Source organism: Cibotium barometz, chromosome 25, assembly GCF_041138505.1.
Source record: "Cibotium barometz isolate CiBa-2024 chromosome 25, ASM4113850v1, whole genome shotgun sequence".
Taxonomy (NCBI): domain Eukaryota; kingdom Viridiplantae; phylum Streptophyta; class Polypodiopsida; order Cyatheales; family Cibotiaceae; genus Cibotium; species Cibotium barometz.
The window spans coordinates 35,314,287-35,326,994 of NC_141070.1; the positions used below are offsets into that span (position 1 = coordinate 35,314,287).

The 12,708-nt window shown below is 39.7% G+C and overlaps 1 protein-coding gene across 3 annotated transcripts; it reads left to right on the top strand.

Moving 5' to 3' along the window:
- The first annotated feature begins 5,584 nt into the window (after nucleotides 1-5,584).
- On the top strand, nucleotides 5,585-10,024 carry LOC147624503 (beta-glucosidase 25-like). Of its 3 annotated transcripts, none has more exons than XM_086819525.1 (13): nucleotides 5,585-5,818; nucleotides 5,927-5,993; nucleotides 6,080-6,138; nucleotides 6,304-6,379; nucleotides 6,494-6,565; nucleotides 6,664-6,757; nucleotides 7,589-7,850; nucleotides 8,002-8,117; nucleotides 8,300-8,517; nucleotides 8,606-8,643; nucleotides 8,802-8,925; nucleotides 9,061-9,166; nucleotides 9,351-10,024. In XM_086819525.1, exons 2-13 carry the CDS (start codon nucleotides 5,960-5,962, stop codon nucleotides 9,757-9,759), a joined length of 1,608 nt encoding a protein of 535 aa, XP_086675651.1. In that variant the 5' UTR covers nucleotides 5,585-5,818; nucleotides 5,927-5,959; the 3' UTR covers nucleotides 9,760-10,024. The 3 variants fall into 3 exon arrangements, with proteins under 3 accessions (XP_086675651.1, XP_086675649.1, XP_086675650.1); XM_086819523.1 differs by having other exon boundaries at nucleotides 5,585-5,796; XM_086819524.1 differs by having other exon boundaries at nucleotides 5,585-5,796; nucleotides 7,640-7,850.
- Nucleotides 10,025-12,708: the final 2,684 nt, after the last annotated feature.

A 12,708-nucleotide genomic window follows, 5' to 3' on the forward strand; every position in this document is an offset into this window, starting at 1 on the left:
GAAGAACCACAAAATATTTACAAGAAAATATATACAATGCCTTTCTTTTATCTATGGATTCATTAAAATTGGAAATCAGGTGCAAACCTTTTCACAATGTTGTGGTAGAACGTATGTGTCTCTTGAATCTTGCCATAATTTAGTTTTGTCAATTGTAAAAAATCCGCTTGGATTCTTCTTGACGGTTGCTTGAGTACCTCTATATACCACTTTCAACCACTTAACATCAAAGATGAACACTTTGAAACCAATCTCCAAGATGTCTTAAATTGTTCCATAATATTCAAGTTTCTCCGCTATAATATTATTATCTCTTCTACTCGCTTGACTATCTTGGTCAAAACTTGCCATTACACCACAATCATATGTGATTCTCTTGTGCCCACACATTGAGTGGTGCGAAAATGTTGACTTTTTGACCACATTGCATTATGTACTTTATACTGCAACCCAATCAAAAATCTTAAATATAGCTTATATGTAAACAATTTAGTATTCAACATTATATATCTTGGTAAAATACAATCTTAAATATAGCTTATATGTAAACAATTTAGTATTCAACATTATATATCTTGGTAAAATACAATATATGTTAGTTTAATATTAAAACATCTTTACTTACATCATGGTCGCATCCCCTTGCATACTCCCATTCTTCTCTTGTAATCTCCTCTTCCGTCCTTTTGGCATGCTCTAGGCCATCTCTAAGCCATTCAATATTGAAATCCTTTGGAAGAGCCTTTAGGCTGGGTAGGTATGCCATGTGCCTTTGTATTGATCTCTTAAATGCTCTTCTCTTCTCTATCCTTATCTTTCTTGCATCTTCATATTTCTCAATCCACTTTTCCATCACAGAAGTGTTAAGAAGACAAAATGTAATGACCCTTTTGTGCATGGACTCATCCATCTTTTGAATACGTCCTTTTCCATGTGGCACATGTGACACCATTCGTTCATCGTCATCGTTATGCATGAATCTAGGCATAAATGGATCAATTTGTTTCAAATATTTTGAGATGTATACGAGGGATTCTCACACCAACCATCCCTCTGCCATGCTTTCTTCTGGCCTTGCCCTTTGCCTCATAAATCCCTTCAAGGTTTTCATGAAGCGTTCAAGAAAGAACATCCTGCACCGACTATGAACAACGCCACATATAGCCACCTCATCTGCCAACAAATGTACTAGAAGGTGAAATTGAGTTGTGAGCATACTTCTTGGAAAGATTTCTTTAATCATACACACCGCCTCAATTGACTCAACTCGAGCCTTCTCAATGGAAAGCTTTATGCAAAGAGCTTAATGTATGTCTTAGGACATGCATAGACCTTATGCGTTCCTTATCGCTTATGGATAGAGCTTAGAGTGGTAAAAAAGGTTAGAGCGTTCTTGTGTTATTTAAGCTTAGTTGCATTCTTATGTTATTTAAGATTTAAGTATTCTTGTGTTAGAGTGGTAAAAAAGGTCTACGTCCTATCTACATATACGATGACTTGAGTATCCCGAGGATCATTCCATCTCTTAAGGTGAACTCCAATGTTCTTATTCTTCTCATTTATTTGAATTTCACCCTTGGGTGCTGGGGTTTCAAATTTTATATGCATTAAGCTTTATTTGGATTGCAAGCTTTAAGCATATGCATAGAGCCTATGCAAGCCTTATGCAAGTTTTATGCATAAGGATTATGCAAGTTTTATGCATAAGGATTATGCAAAGAGCTTATGGCTTATGCATAGAGCCTTATGCACTCTTGGGTGATGAGCTCATAGTAGTTCCCTAGCCAAAATGTGGTTAGGAACTCATGTACAAGCATCACCCAATTGGGAAAATGATTAGCGACAAACATGCTATAATACTATTGGTCTACCCTCTCATAAATAAGTGTGGGGAGGAAGAGCACCAGAGCCATATTAGTCTACTCCCTCATCTAGATTTGTGGCTATATATCATCATTCTACTCCCTCGTCTAGATGAGTAGGGAAGAGTATGCACCATCCCAATTTTAGTCGGGGGTCCCAAAACATAAGGAAATGCCTAACATGATCTTCAGCCTACTCTTTCACCATGCCTTTGAAGATAGGCAACCTTTCCTTCCTACAACAACCAGAACTCATTAGTGGCCACTATACCATACTCAAGATAGTGTCTATAGGCTTGGTAGCTTAAGGAGCAGCCACGGTAGGAGAAGAAGGGGGTGTGGGGAGAAGAGTATGGGGAGATGGGGGTATGGGAGGAAGAGTAAGGCAACGAAGAAGAGTAGAGGGGAAGAGAATGAGAATAGAGAAGAACTGTGGACTTTGACCTACACCTTACGACAAGATTTCAAAGCCGGAGGTGACAGATCTAGTCTTCTTTAGGGACATGCACTATTAACAAAATCCAAACACATAAAATAGAGGCAATGCAAACATGCATGTTTATGTTTCAAAGTGCTTGGCATGCATTTGATAGACTCCACAAATTTTTAGATATATCCAAGTAATATCTTTTTCTAGCTATGCAATGCAAACGTGCATATATATGTTTCAAAGTGCTTGACATGCATTTGATAGATGGCTATGCACATGCTAACACGTATGCTAACAAGAGTCTACATTTGTTGTGGCTTTAGGTGACCTAGACCATTCAAACCCTAATGGGGATATTACTACTTAAAGAAAACACATTTTTCAAGACAAGGCCGTGGAGGGAAAGAAACCAATGGTTCAAGTGGATACTCATTATGGTCAAATATCCTTTTCATGAAAGTGATGATATAGATAAAACTAGCAACCATGGAGGTTGAGCAAGTGACATGGAACATAGTTCCAATCTATTACATCCTTAAATTATTATATAAGGTTTTTGTTTTTCTTGGCATGGTATATACATGAACAACATTATTTATGAGGATTTTGATTTCCTTGGCATGGTATACACATGAATGACATTATTTATAAGGTTTTTGTTTTCCTTGGCATGGTATACACATGAACAATATTATTTATAAAAACGTACATGTGCTTGTTTGATGGTAATTGAGATAGGTTGTCCATATTGATCCATGATACTAATGAATTGAAGGGGCATTTGATCTTAATTTTTACAAGTAGAATTGAGATAGGTTGTCCATATTGGTCCATGATACTAATGAATTGAAGGGGCATTTGATCTTAATTTTTACAAGTAGAATTCTAATAGGGAGTTTGAATTAAATTGATATAATTCTAATAGGGAGTTTGAATTAAATTGATATCATATACACTTTTAATACATAGCATGTGAACATTGTGCCAATATATAAAGAAAGTCTTGGTAAGACCTTTTCGTTGCTTAGCGTTCTCCTTTCTATTTTGAAAAGGTTGAGGGTGAAATAAATCTTGCAAATGTTGAAAAGGTAAAGGTTTTTTGGGTGGTTGATGGGTTGCACAACGACGAGTCCATGGTTGAATTCTTTTGGTTTTTGGGGGGAGCTAGTGGGTGAATTGCCGTACTGAAAGATAAATGTGAGGCTTGTTGAAATGTGTTACAAGGTAGCAAGAAATGTAGCTCTCAACAATAAGCAAATTTCAAGTGAAACGCTTCTCTCTTGAGAGGAAAATATCACTTCTGTGAGAGAATTTCCAAAAGAACAATTTATCTTACTATGTATGAAGATATATGTAAATACATACACATGTATATCCATATATATATATATGTATTATACACACTCACACATATACATGTAATTATATATGTAGATATATGTATATATATATATAAACGTATATATATATACACACACACATACATATATACATATGTACATATATATATATATATACATATATATATATATATATATACATACATGTATATACATATATATATATATGTATATATTTAGTAGTAAGTACAGTGAGAAAGATTCAAAATGTGAAAAAAAAAAAGCCTTTGTTTTTCCTCCAGTTTTTCCCATTTGAGTGTCACGTCTGGTGAGAATCCCTGGCAGTTAAGCTCGTCACGAGAGGAGCACCGTTTGTAAATCTTTCAAACGCATTTAATGAATTCCGTGTGAGGGGTCCCTGCCTCCGCCGACCTAGTCTGGGAAAGTGTTTGCCATCGCACGAGAACAGTGTTGTGATAAGCGTGGGTAGGCCCTGTTGAGAAGAGACGTGGCCCGTGGGGTGATCTTAGAGGGGCCTGGTTCTCAACAGGGCCCCGCCTCCTTTAAATCCTCCAACCCCTCGACTACACATGTTATAATAAAGTTGACATAAATCTGTTTCACCCAATGGGACGGATGGGTCCTCTCGAGTTTCGTGAATGCTCCTGGATTTGTAGATCCGAGGGCCCACGGGGCTTCACACGCGTCCACGGACAAAGTGTCTACTTGCATCCAAACAGACGGACAACGTTGTAGGGTTCGGAAAAAGACGGGTTCTCTAAAAAAATCCACCTCGTTTTTAGAGAAAAAAGTATCTTCCAAATTGTAGCTTAATGTATCTTTCGAATTATTAAAATTAGTAGCTAAATGTATCTTGTCAAAATTAGTAGCTAAATGTATCTCCCAAATTGTGAAAAATAGTAGCTATGAAGAAAATGCTTGTTTAAAATTGCTTGAAATTGTATTTTTCTCTTCAACCCATGGCGAGAATTGCATTTTCCTCTTCTATCCATGGTGATCCGCATTAGGTTCACTCAAAAATGTTCTCAAATCCTTGGGAGGAGGGGGGTCAATGAGAATTGCATTTTCCTCTTCAATTCATGGTGATCCATGTTAGGTTCACTCAAAAATGTTCTCGAACACTTTGGGGGAGGGGGGGTCAATGAGAGGACATGTGTCAGCATCCTTTTTAAGCAGATAAAATGCACATCCAATAGATAGACAAGGTTGTTGCAAGGGGATGGAGGGGGAGGACATGCGTCAGCATCCTTCTTAAAAGGGTTGCGTGGGGAGCTAGGGTCAATGAGAGGACATGAATTAGCATCCTTTTTAAGAACCACAAAACTGCCGAAAATATTGACCCCAAGGAGGGTTGAACAGAAGACCTTGCCCTACATTTTACACAATCATCTTCTATCTAGAGGACAAAGCTAAAATGATAACCTTGAACCATCCTACATGGTCAAAGTTCAAACCCCTTGTGGGGTGGATGTGTGAAACCTCCCTTTGGAGTTATTTTCGGTAAGATAAGTGGGTACCAATGTGGGAAGCTATTTCCACCTCCGGACATATTTAAAGCTAACCATTTTTTTGGGGTGGCCACTGGCGACTCAGATATGCAAGATGTTACTGTAGTAACAATACGTGGTTTGTTTCCTTTTTGACTCAGGACAAGGAAGAAAAAAAGGGCCACTCACAAACAGATCAACTGTTGACAACACTTGCAAACGACGTAGATTGACAAAGTGTGAGTCCTAACCTAATAAGCCTCTACAAGAGTCCGTGCCCCGCAAGTTCGGGGAAACAGTTGGATCAGACAAACGCCGGGAAACAGTTGGATCAGACAAACGCTCGTTAGAGTCGGCTTCTTGCAGTGGGCCCGCGCCCCCCTATAAAATAAATCGCCAAGAACACACATTCGTGTAAGCATCACATTCTCGTCCTCATCCTCATCCTCATCCTCTCACCTCACAACACCACCCACCTTCCACACACATACATACACATACATATGGCTCCCTCGTTTCGGCATCTGCTTAATTCCAAATCAGTTGATCAATATATTCATCAGACTCCAACTCTAATTAACAACGAGCGTATGACAATTAGCCGAAGCGACTTCCCCCCTGGATTTCAGTTCGGCGTCGCAACTTCTGCATATCAAGTTAATATACCAATTACGCTAGGTGTTTGATTATTTAATCCGTATTCAATTGCACACACGTCCATTCATAAGCTTTATCACACATTTTCTTTGTGTTGATTAATCAGATACTATAGCCGTGTTTCTGCAGGTTGAAGGGGCGGCTCTTGAGGATGGTCGCGGAATGAGCATCTGGGATTCTTTCTCCCATATACCAGGTTGCTTTTCGATGACCCCCCTCGATGTTTGTTGATTAATAACTAGATAAGATAAATTAAGCTTTGACTAAGCGACGCCCGCGCAGGCAATATATACGACGGAAGCACCGGCGACGTCGCATGTGATCAATATCACAAATACAAGGTTGATAATTAACAACCCTGCAACTAAATATATATATGGCATGTATACTAATTCAAGCAATAGTTTTTCGACACATTGCAGCCTGTGTTTATAAGTGCAGGATTGAAGGTTAAATTTTCCGTGTAAAATTGTAGCTCTAATTATCGTGAGTCTGACATTGTACAGAGTGACATAGAGCTGATGGTGGACCTTGGCGTCGATACCTATCGTTTTTCATTATCTTGGTCTCGTATTCTTCCAGGTTTGTGGCGGCCGAGTAAATAATTAATTAACTATTAATTAATCGCTCTCTACCTCTTCTCAACTTTAATTAGCGTTTCATCGGACTATTTACAAACCTAGTGTTGGTTACCAGGTGGAGCAGGTGAGATCAATCAACTTGGCGTGTCCTACTACAATAAGCTCATCAACGATCTACTAAAAAATGGTTGGCTTCCGTCAACATAATTATTTACTAAAGTTAATTAGACTTGAAAAATGAAAAAATACATATATTTGCTGATTGTGAAAATATGCTGATTCCAGGAATCGAACCATACGTGACCTTGTACCATTGGGACATGCCCCAAGCTTTAGAAAACGACCCTGACGTCAGGGGATGGAGAACCCGAGAAATAATGTAAGGCGTGAATTGAACATATAGAAATTTTATTTTAAAAAACGTTGGAAAAAATAAATCTGAAAGTTACAAGTATAAGAAACAAATATCTGAGTTAGGGTGCCTCTCCACTTTGAGCGGCTCCTCTCATCGTGACCGTCATCGCTTTTTTCAAATTACTCTAAAAGAGACTTATGAAGATAGAAACTAGAACAAAGAGCCCATAGACAGTCAAAACATATGTTTTATATAATTGTTTCAAATAATTGACATAAAAGTGGGCTTAGAATCTCAAATAAAGGGTGTTTGGTTTCTTTCTTGTGCTATAGGTAAGATATAGTGATGTCTATCTAGGCCCTGAGGAAAAATTCAAACTCCTCTCTTTTCTCCTTCTTCCATAAGGTTATGATATTTTTTTCATTGTTTCCTTATATGCCTTGAAAACGAATTCCATCTAGGGGTATAAGGCATAGAGATGATTGCTCAACATTTTGGTTTGAATAGCCAATCAAAAGACTTGAATTCATACCTTGGGCACTCACCCTTTAAAGACGCGCAAAAAAAGATTGTACTTCCTACCCATGGAGATGAGGATGCCACCTAGAGCCCATCAAAAAGAGAATCTTGGGGAGGCAAAAATGGCTCCACATGGATAAAGGACCAATTAAACTCCCTAAGGTCCCATTGCCCCACTTATTCTTGAGAGCATTTTGGCTTAGTGTAAAAGGTGTTGGACTAAGTTACAAATTTATTTGAAACTTGCTTGACAATGATTTTATGCCTGAAAACAAATGTTGTCTACAATTTTATTGTATTGAGTGCTCTCTCTCTATCTTTCTTAAATTTTTACAGACATTATTTTGCATACTATGCGGAAACTTGCTTCCGTCTATTTGGGGACAGAGTGAAACATTGGACGACTCTTAACGAGACCCAGACATTCGCCTATGAGGGCTATGGCATTGGAACACAAGCACCTGGGCGATGCTCTGCAATTAGTGGCACAATCAAGAACTACTATGTAGGCGATTCTAGTACTGAGCCCTACCTCTGCACACATCATGCTCTCCTCTCACATGCGACTGCTGTTAAGATCTACAAATCAAAGTATCAGGTATAATCAAAGTTGCAACGTTATCATCTTCTGCATGTCTTAATGGATTGGGAATAATCATTATAAAAGCTTAACTTGATTGTTGATATGATTGGTTGTATCATGTTATGGTATTGGCCTTGAGTTGTAACCTCCATTAGTGTAAATACAGGCGGAGCAAAGAGGTAGAATAGGCATAACTGTTAACTCAAGGTGGTACGAGCCATACACTGCCACAAAAGAGGATGCAGGTGCAGCTCAAAGATGCATCGAGTTTGAATTGGGATGGTATGCATGGTTTGGATAATTGTTTGGGAAATCTTTATAAAGTGAAATGCATTTGGTTTGATTATGGGTGAAAACTTGCATAATCAAGGAGCACAATATTGAAATGTTTCTGTGCACATTCGAATGTGTATGCTATATTCTAGTTATGCTAAGGAGCTAATTAATGTTGATATTACAATTAGGTTATTGGATCCCATTTTACTTGGGGACTATCCGGAGTCTATGAGGGCAGGAGCAGGAAGCAGGCTCCCTTTGTTCTCTGAGGAGGAGAGGGTTGATTTAGTTGGAAGTTTGGATTTTGTGGGTTACAATTATTACACGGCCTACTATGCTAAAAATATCCCGCCTGTTGAGCCTTCCAAGAGATGGTACTCCACAGACCGATTGGCTGTGCAAGAATGTATGTAATCTCGAAAACAATTACAAGGACTATAGCTTGAAATTTAGTCTATCTATATATTTACTTGATACATGCAATTGATTTACAGATGCTGGTGTTGACGGAAAATGGATAGGAGAGCCTTACGTAAGCTTTAACTACCATTAGCCCCTCCACTTCCCCTCTTTTGATTCATACATATCCTCAAGTTGCGATCAAACAATTTGATCATTAATTTATAAAACCTTGTAGAATTACAAATGACATGAATTTTGATTAGATGTCTCCTAAATTGTTTTCATTAGGGCCCGGTAGCTCTACGGTGGATATATAACTGCCCTTGGGCGCTTCCAAAAATGTTGAAATGGATGGAAGATCGATATGGCAAGGAGCAATTTCAAAGAACTCCCATCCTTATCACTGAAAATGGTAATTTATTAAATGATTATTAGCATAGTATATCCTTATCATTGAAATGGAAATATTTTATGATTTGGCATAGTAGAGATTTGAATCTTAATGCGAGGCTAGAACACTTCTATTCTTGGTTTTATATGGGAGCAGGCACTATGGACATGGAAGTTAATATACCCATGGAGGAAGCTTTAAACGACTCTTGGAGAGTGAGATACATGAGAGAGACACTAGAGCACCTAGCTGCTGCTCTAAGGTTCTAGCTTTAAGTCGTGAAGTACATTGGAATTTGTGAATTGACACATTTTAATTGTGGTTGTGTAGCATTAGATGATCCTCGTTAATGTAAATACTAAATTTGTGAATACAATTTTAGTAGTTGTGCAATATCAAATGATCCTCCCCTTAATGGATGTTCCAAATTGGTGTTTTGTGTATAGGGAGCACAAATACAACGTGCAAGGGTACTTTGCTTGGTCGTTGTTGGACAACTTTGAGTGGCATTCGGGCCTAGCATGTCGTTTTGGGCTGCACTATGTGGACTACTCAGACAAGGAATTGAAGCGATACCCCAAAACCTCTGCCCTTTGGTATCGTGCCCTCATCATGCAACAACACGAAGGACCATGTCACCAATGTTGCTCCCCTACACCCACTTATGATGCACCCTACAAGACGGGAATCAAGTCCAATAGGAGTTGCAGCTTGATGGCAAGTTCCGTGATTTTGTTGGATCAAGCCTTTACTTCCATCATAAGATTGCTCACTTTTCTCACATCCAATGAGCCAACTACTCAGCTTTTATACACAACACCTCATCTCAAATCTAAGGGAAATCCTCCTAAATAATCATGACTCATGAGGCCAATTCAAACCATTCAATTTGTGAAGTTGGGATAAATAGGTATATTTTTTATTCGTCTACCTTGTAAATGTAGTAGGTAATTAATACAATTATTGTACATTAATTCTTCTACCTTGCAAAGGCAGGTATATAGAAATTAGGTACTAAGCCTTAGATGGAGCACTAAGCCTCCAAGTCATGAAATTAGGTACCTTTTTTATTCATCTACCTAGCAAAGGTAGGTAATTAATATAATTTTTGTACATTTATTCATCTACCTTACAAATGTAGGTAATTAATATAATTTTTGTACATTTATTCTTCTACCTTACAAATGTAGGTATATGGATTACATTTTGTTATTTTTAGACTTAGTTGGAGCACTAAGTCTCAAAGTTTAACAAGAATGGGAGGTGAAAAATTATTTTTTTAAATCCATCTTTTGGGTTCACTACACCATGTTTGTTTTCCTAATAAGCCACTATATTGTTTTTTATTTAATGCCTATTTATGATTACCAAATGTATTTTGGTTGTGTTAATAAGGACAAGTACTCAAGGTGGACCTGGCATTACTCGCGTATCTAAGGCATGCCTCCCCATCCCCACCCAAAACCTGCATACCAACTTGCATCTCTCTCTCTCTCTCTCTCTCTCACTCACTCACACACACACACACACACGCACGCACGCACGCGCGCACACACACACACACACACAACATCACCTTGTTGCTCTTCTCACCTCTAGCCCCTTCCCCATTCCTCTTTCCACCCTCACACAGATAGATGTGAGGTGGCTGTGCCACTTGGCAACATGGGAGACTACCGGTTGCAACCCTTCCAAAATGGCAAAAGATAAGGATTGGAATTTGGGGCAACATCTACATGGCTTTGGCCTGGTTCATTATTATTATTAATAACTATATTTTGCAATTGTCAACATAATGCAGAATATTTATTGGCTATAACTTTAGCCTTCTAGAATCTATGTAACATATCACAAGGTGGCGACAAAGGTTGGGCAATCCATAGACCTACTTAAAGGTCCCATAAACCTTACTGAAGCCATTCTTCTTCTTACATTTTTACAGGAAGAAATCATTAGATTCAGCTTCTTTCTTACTAAAACAGGGTAGAAAATTCAAAAAATCTGATACCCTGCATGCAATGATGTTCCACCTCTTAGTTACCGTTTGGTCACCTCCATCTCCTAGCTGTGGATGAGCTAACTCGTTCAGTGATGCAAGCCCTAATATACATCAAAGCCTTCTCTACATTCCACATTAGCGAGCCCAATCTATCCTGCAGGCCAGACGGCATCAATCCAGAGCTCCATGACCCTGCATCTGACAGAGGCAGATCCAGCAGATTCTCCACCGGCATGGCACCCAACACTCGGCGCCCACTTTTCCCTCCAGCATGCGGAGGCCTTCCTGGCTGAGGCACAGTCCAATCTTCAATTCCCGATAGTTAGCCACCCCTCCCCAAGCGGCATCCATGCAAAGAGCCATGCAAAACCTCCCTGCCGGCGATTCCTCTCAGTAGATTCTTCACAACCCACTCCACATCCAGGCTGAAGGTAGAGGGTACCCGGTGGTACATCCAGGCTGAAGGTGGAGAGTCCCCGGTGGAGCTCAGGACTCGCGTCAACACCAATTATTTCTCCTCGGACAAGAAAGAGGGCGCGGTCTCTTATGGAGCAGGAGGAACTGGAAGGGAAGCAGCTTGGGATACTGCTCATGGCCCTGCACAAGGACCCGGCCTAACATCTCTATATATGAAAGAAAGAGGGCATGGGAATTTTGAGTAAGAAAATAGTCGAGGTGGAACAGGTAAGATTTTTGTGTCCCTACCATTCCATTTGGCAAAGGAAATTACCAGTCCAAGGTCTTCTTCGGCCTATGTCATGGTCCTAGACCTCCGGCTCTACTTTTGCTCCCAAGGGGGCTGGTCATTGATCAAATCCAGTATCTCTCTGACAACTATTTTAGCTTATGTTCAGAGAAGAGGGTATGACCCTTCATATCCTTGGGGCGGGACAATGGATGATTAGGAATACCCCTCTCACTCTCATTAGATGGACCCCTCTTTTCTCATCAACGAGCCTAGTTTGGGTACCTAACCTCCCCCTCCACTTGTATCCCCTGTTGAGGCTGATCGTCAAGCCCCTTGGGAAACTGTTAGGGCAGAGACCCCACTTGGACTTGAATCCATGCTAACATCCTCAAGCTCTAATCGAAACGGATCTCAATGCTGACCTTCCAGAAGCTCTCTTATCATCAACCTGGGGAGGGATGACCTATGCATAAAGCAACCTATCATATATAAGAATTTAGCAAATGCCTACTTTCAGTGCAACAAAAAGGGACAATAATAATCAAACTCCTCAGCTCAACTGCACTGCTTGATAACCCCCTCTTCAGCCCAATCCCTCAACCCCCAAGACCTTGCCTCCTTAAAAAGGAGTCTCTCCAAGGTTGGTGTGAGTTCAAAATCCTCGATACCTGTTGAAAAGGTGAAAGTGGGCAGGATCAAGCCCATCCCTAAATCCCAAACAATATAATGTTTAGACAAATCCTATCATTCAGCACTCAGGGATCGACCAATCCCCAAAAGTTAAACTAAATCAAAAACTGGATGTTCAAGGAAAAGCTGCACCCGGACTGTCTCTGCTTTCAAGAGGTGAAAGACACGGGAGAACACTTGAGCTCAAAGCTCAATAAAATTTCTAAATAACATTTTTGGTTCTTCACTGACCATACCCATCGAAGTGGGGAACTGCCCTAGGAATCCATAGAAAATGGGAGAAGGGGATAAAGGGACGCATTATTGATCCAGACTGATGGGTAGCATCCAAAATGGTAACTGATCACCCTTGATACATGGTTTCCGTACATGCTTCAGGGCCTGGATGGGGTACCTAGTGAATTCTTTAAAAAGCTTCAAGGAAATC

What these genes read in the sequence shown, in the direction of transcription:
- LOC147624503 (XM_086819523.1), top strand. Translation starts at nt 5,644, where the DNA reads ATGGCTCCCTCGTTTCGGCATCTGCTTAATTCCAAATCAGTTGATCAA. An exon ending in TCTACAAATCAAAGTATCAG is followed by an intron (nt 7,851 to 8,001) that starts GTATAATCAAAG and finishes GTGTAAATACAG; the next exon opens with GCGGAGCAAAGAGGTAGAAT. An exon ending in CACCTAGCTGCTGCTCTAAG is followed by an intron (nt 9,167 to 9,350) that starts GTTCTAGCTTTA and finishes TTTTGTGTATAG; the next exon opens with GGAGCACAAATACAACGTGC.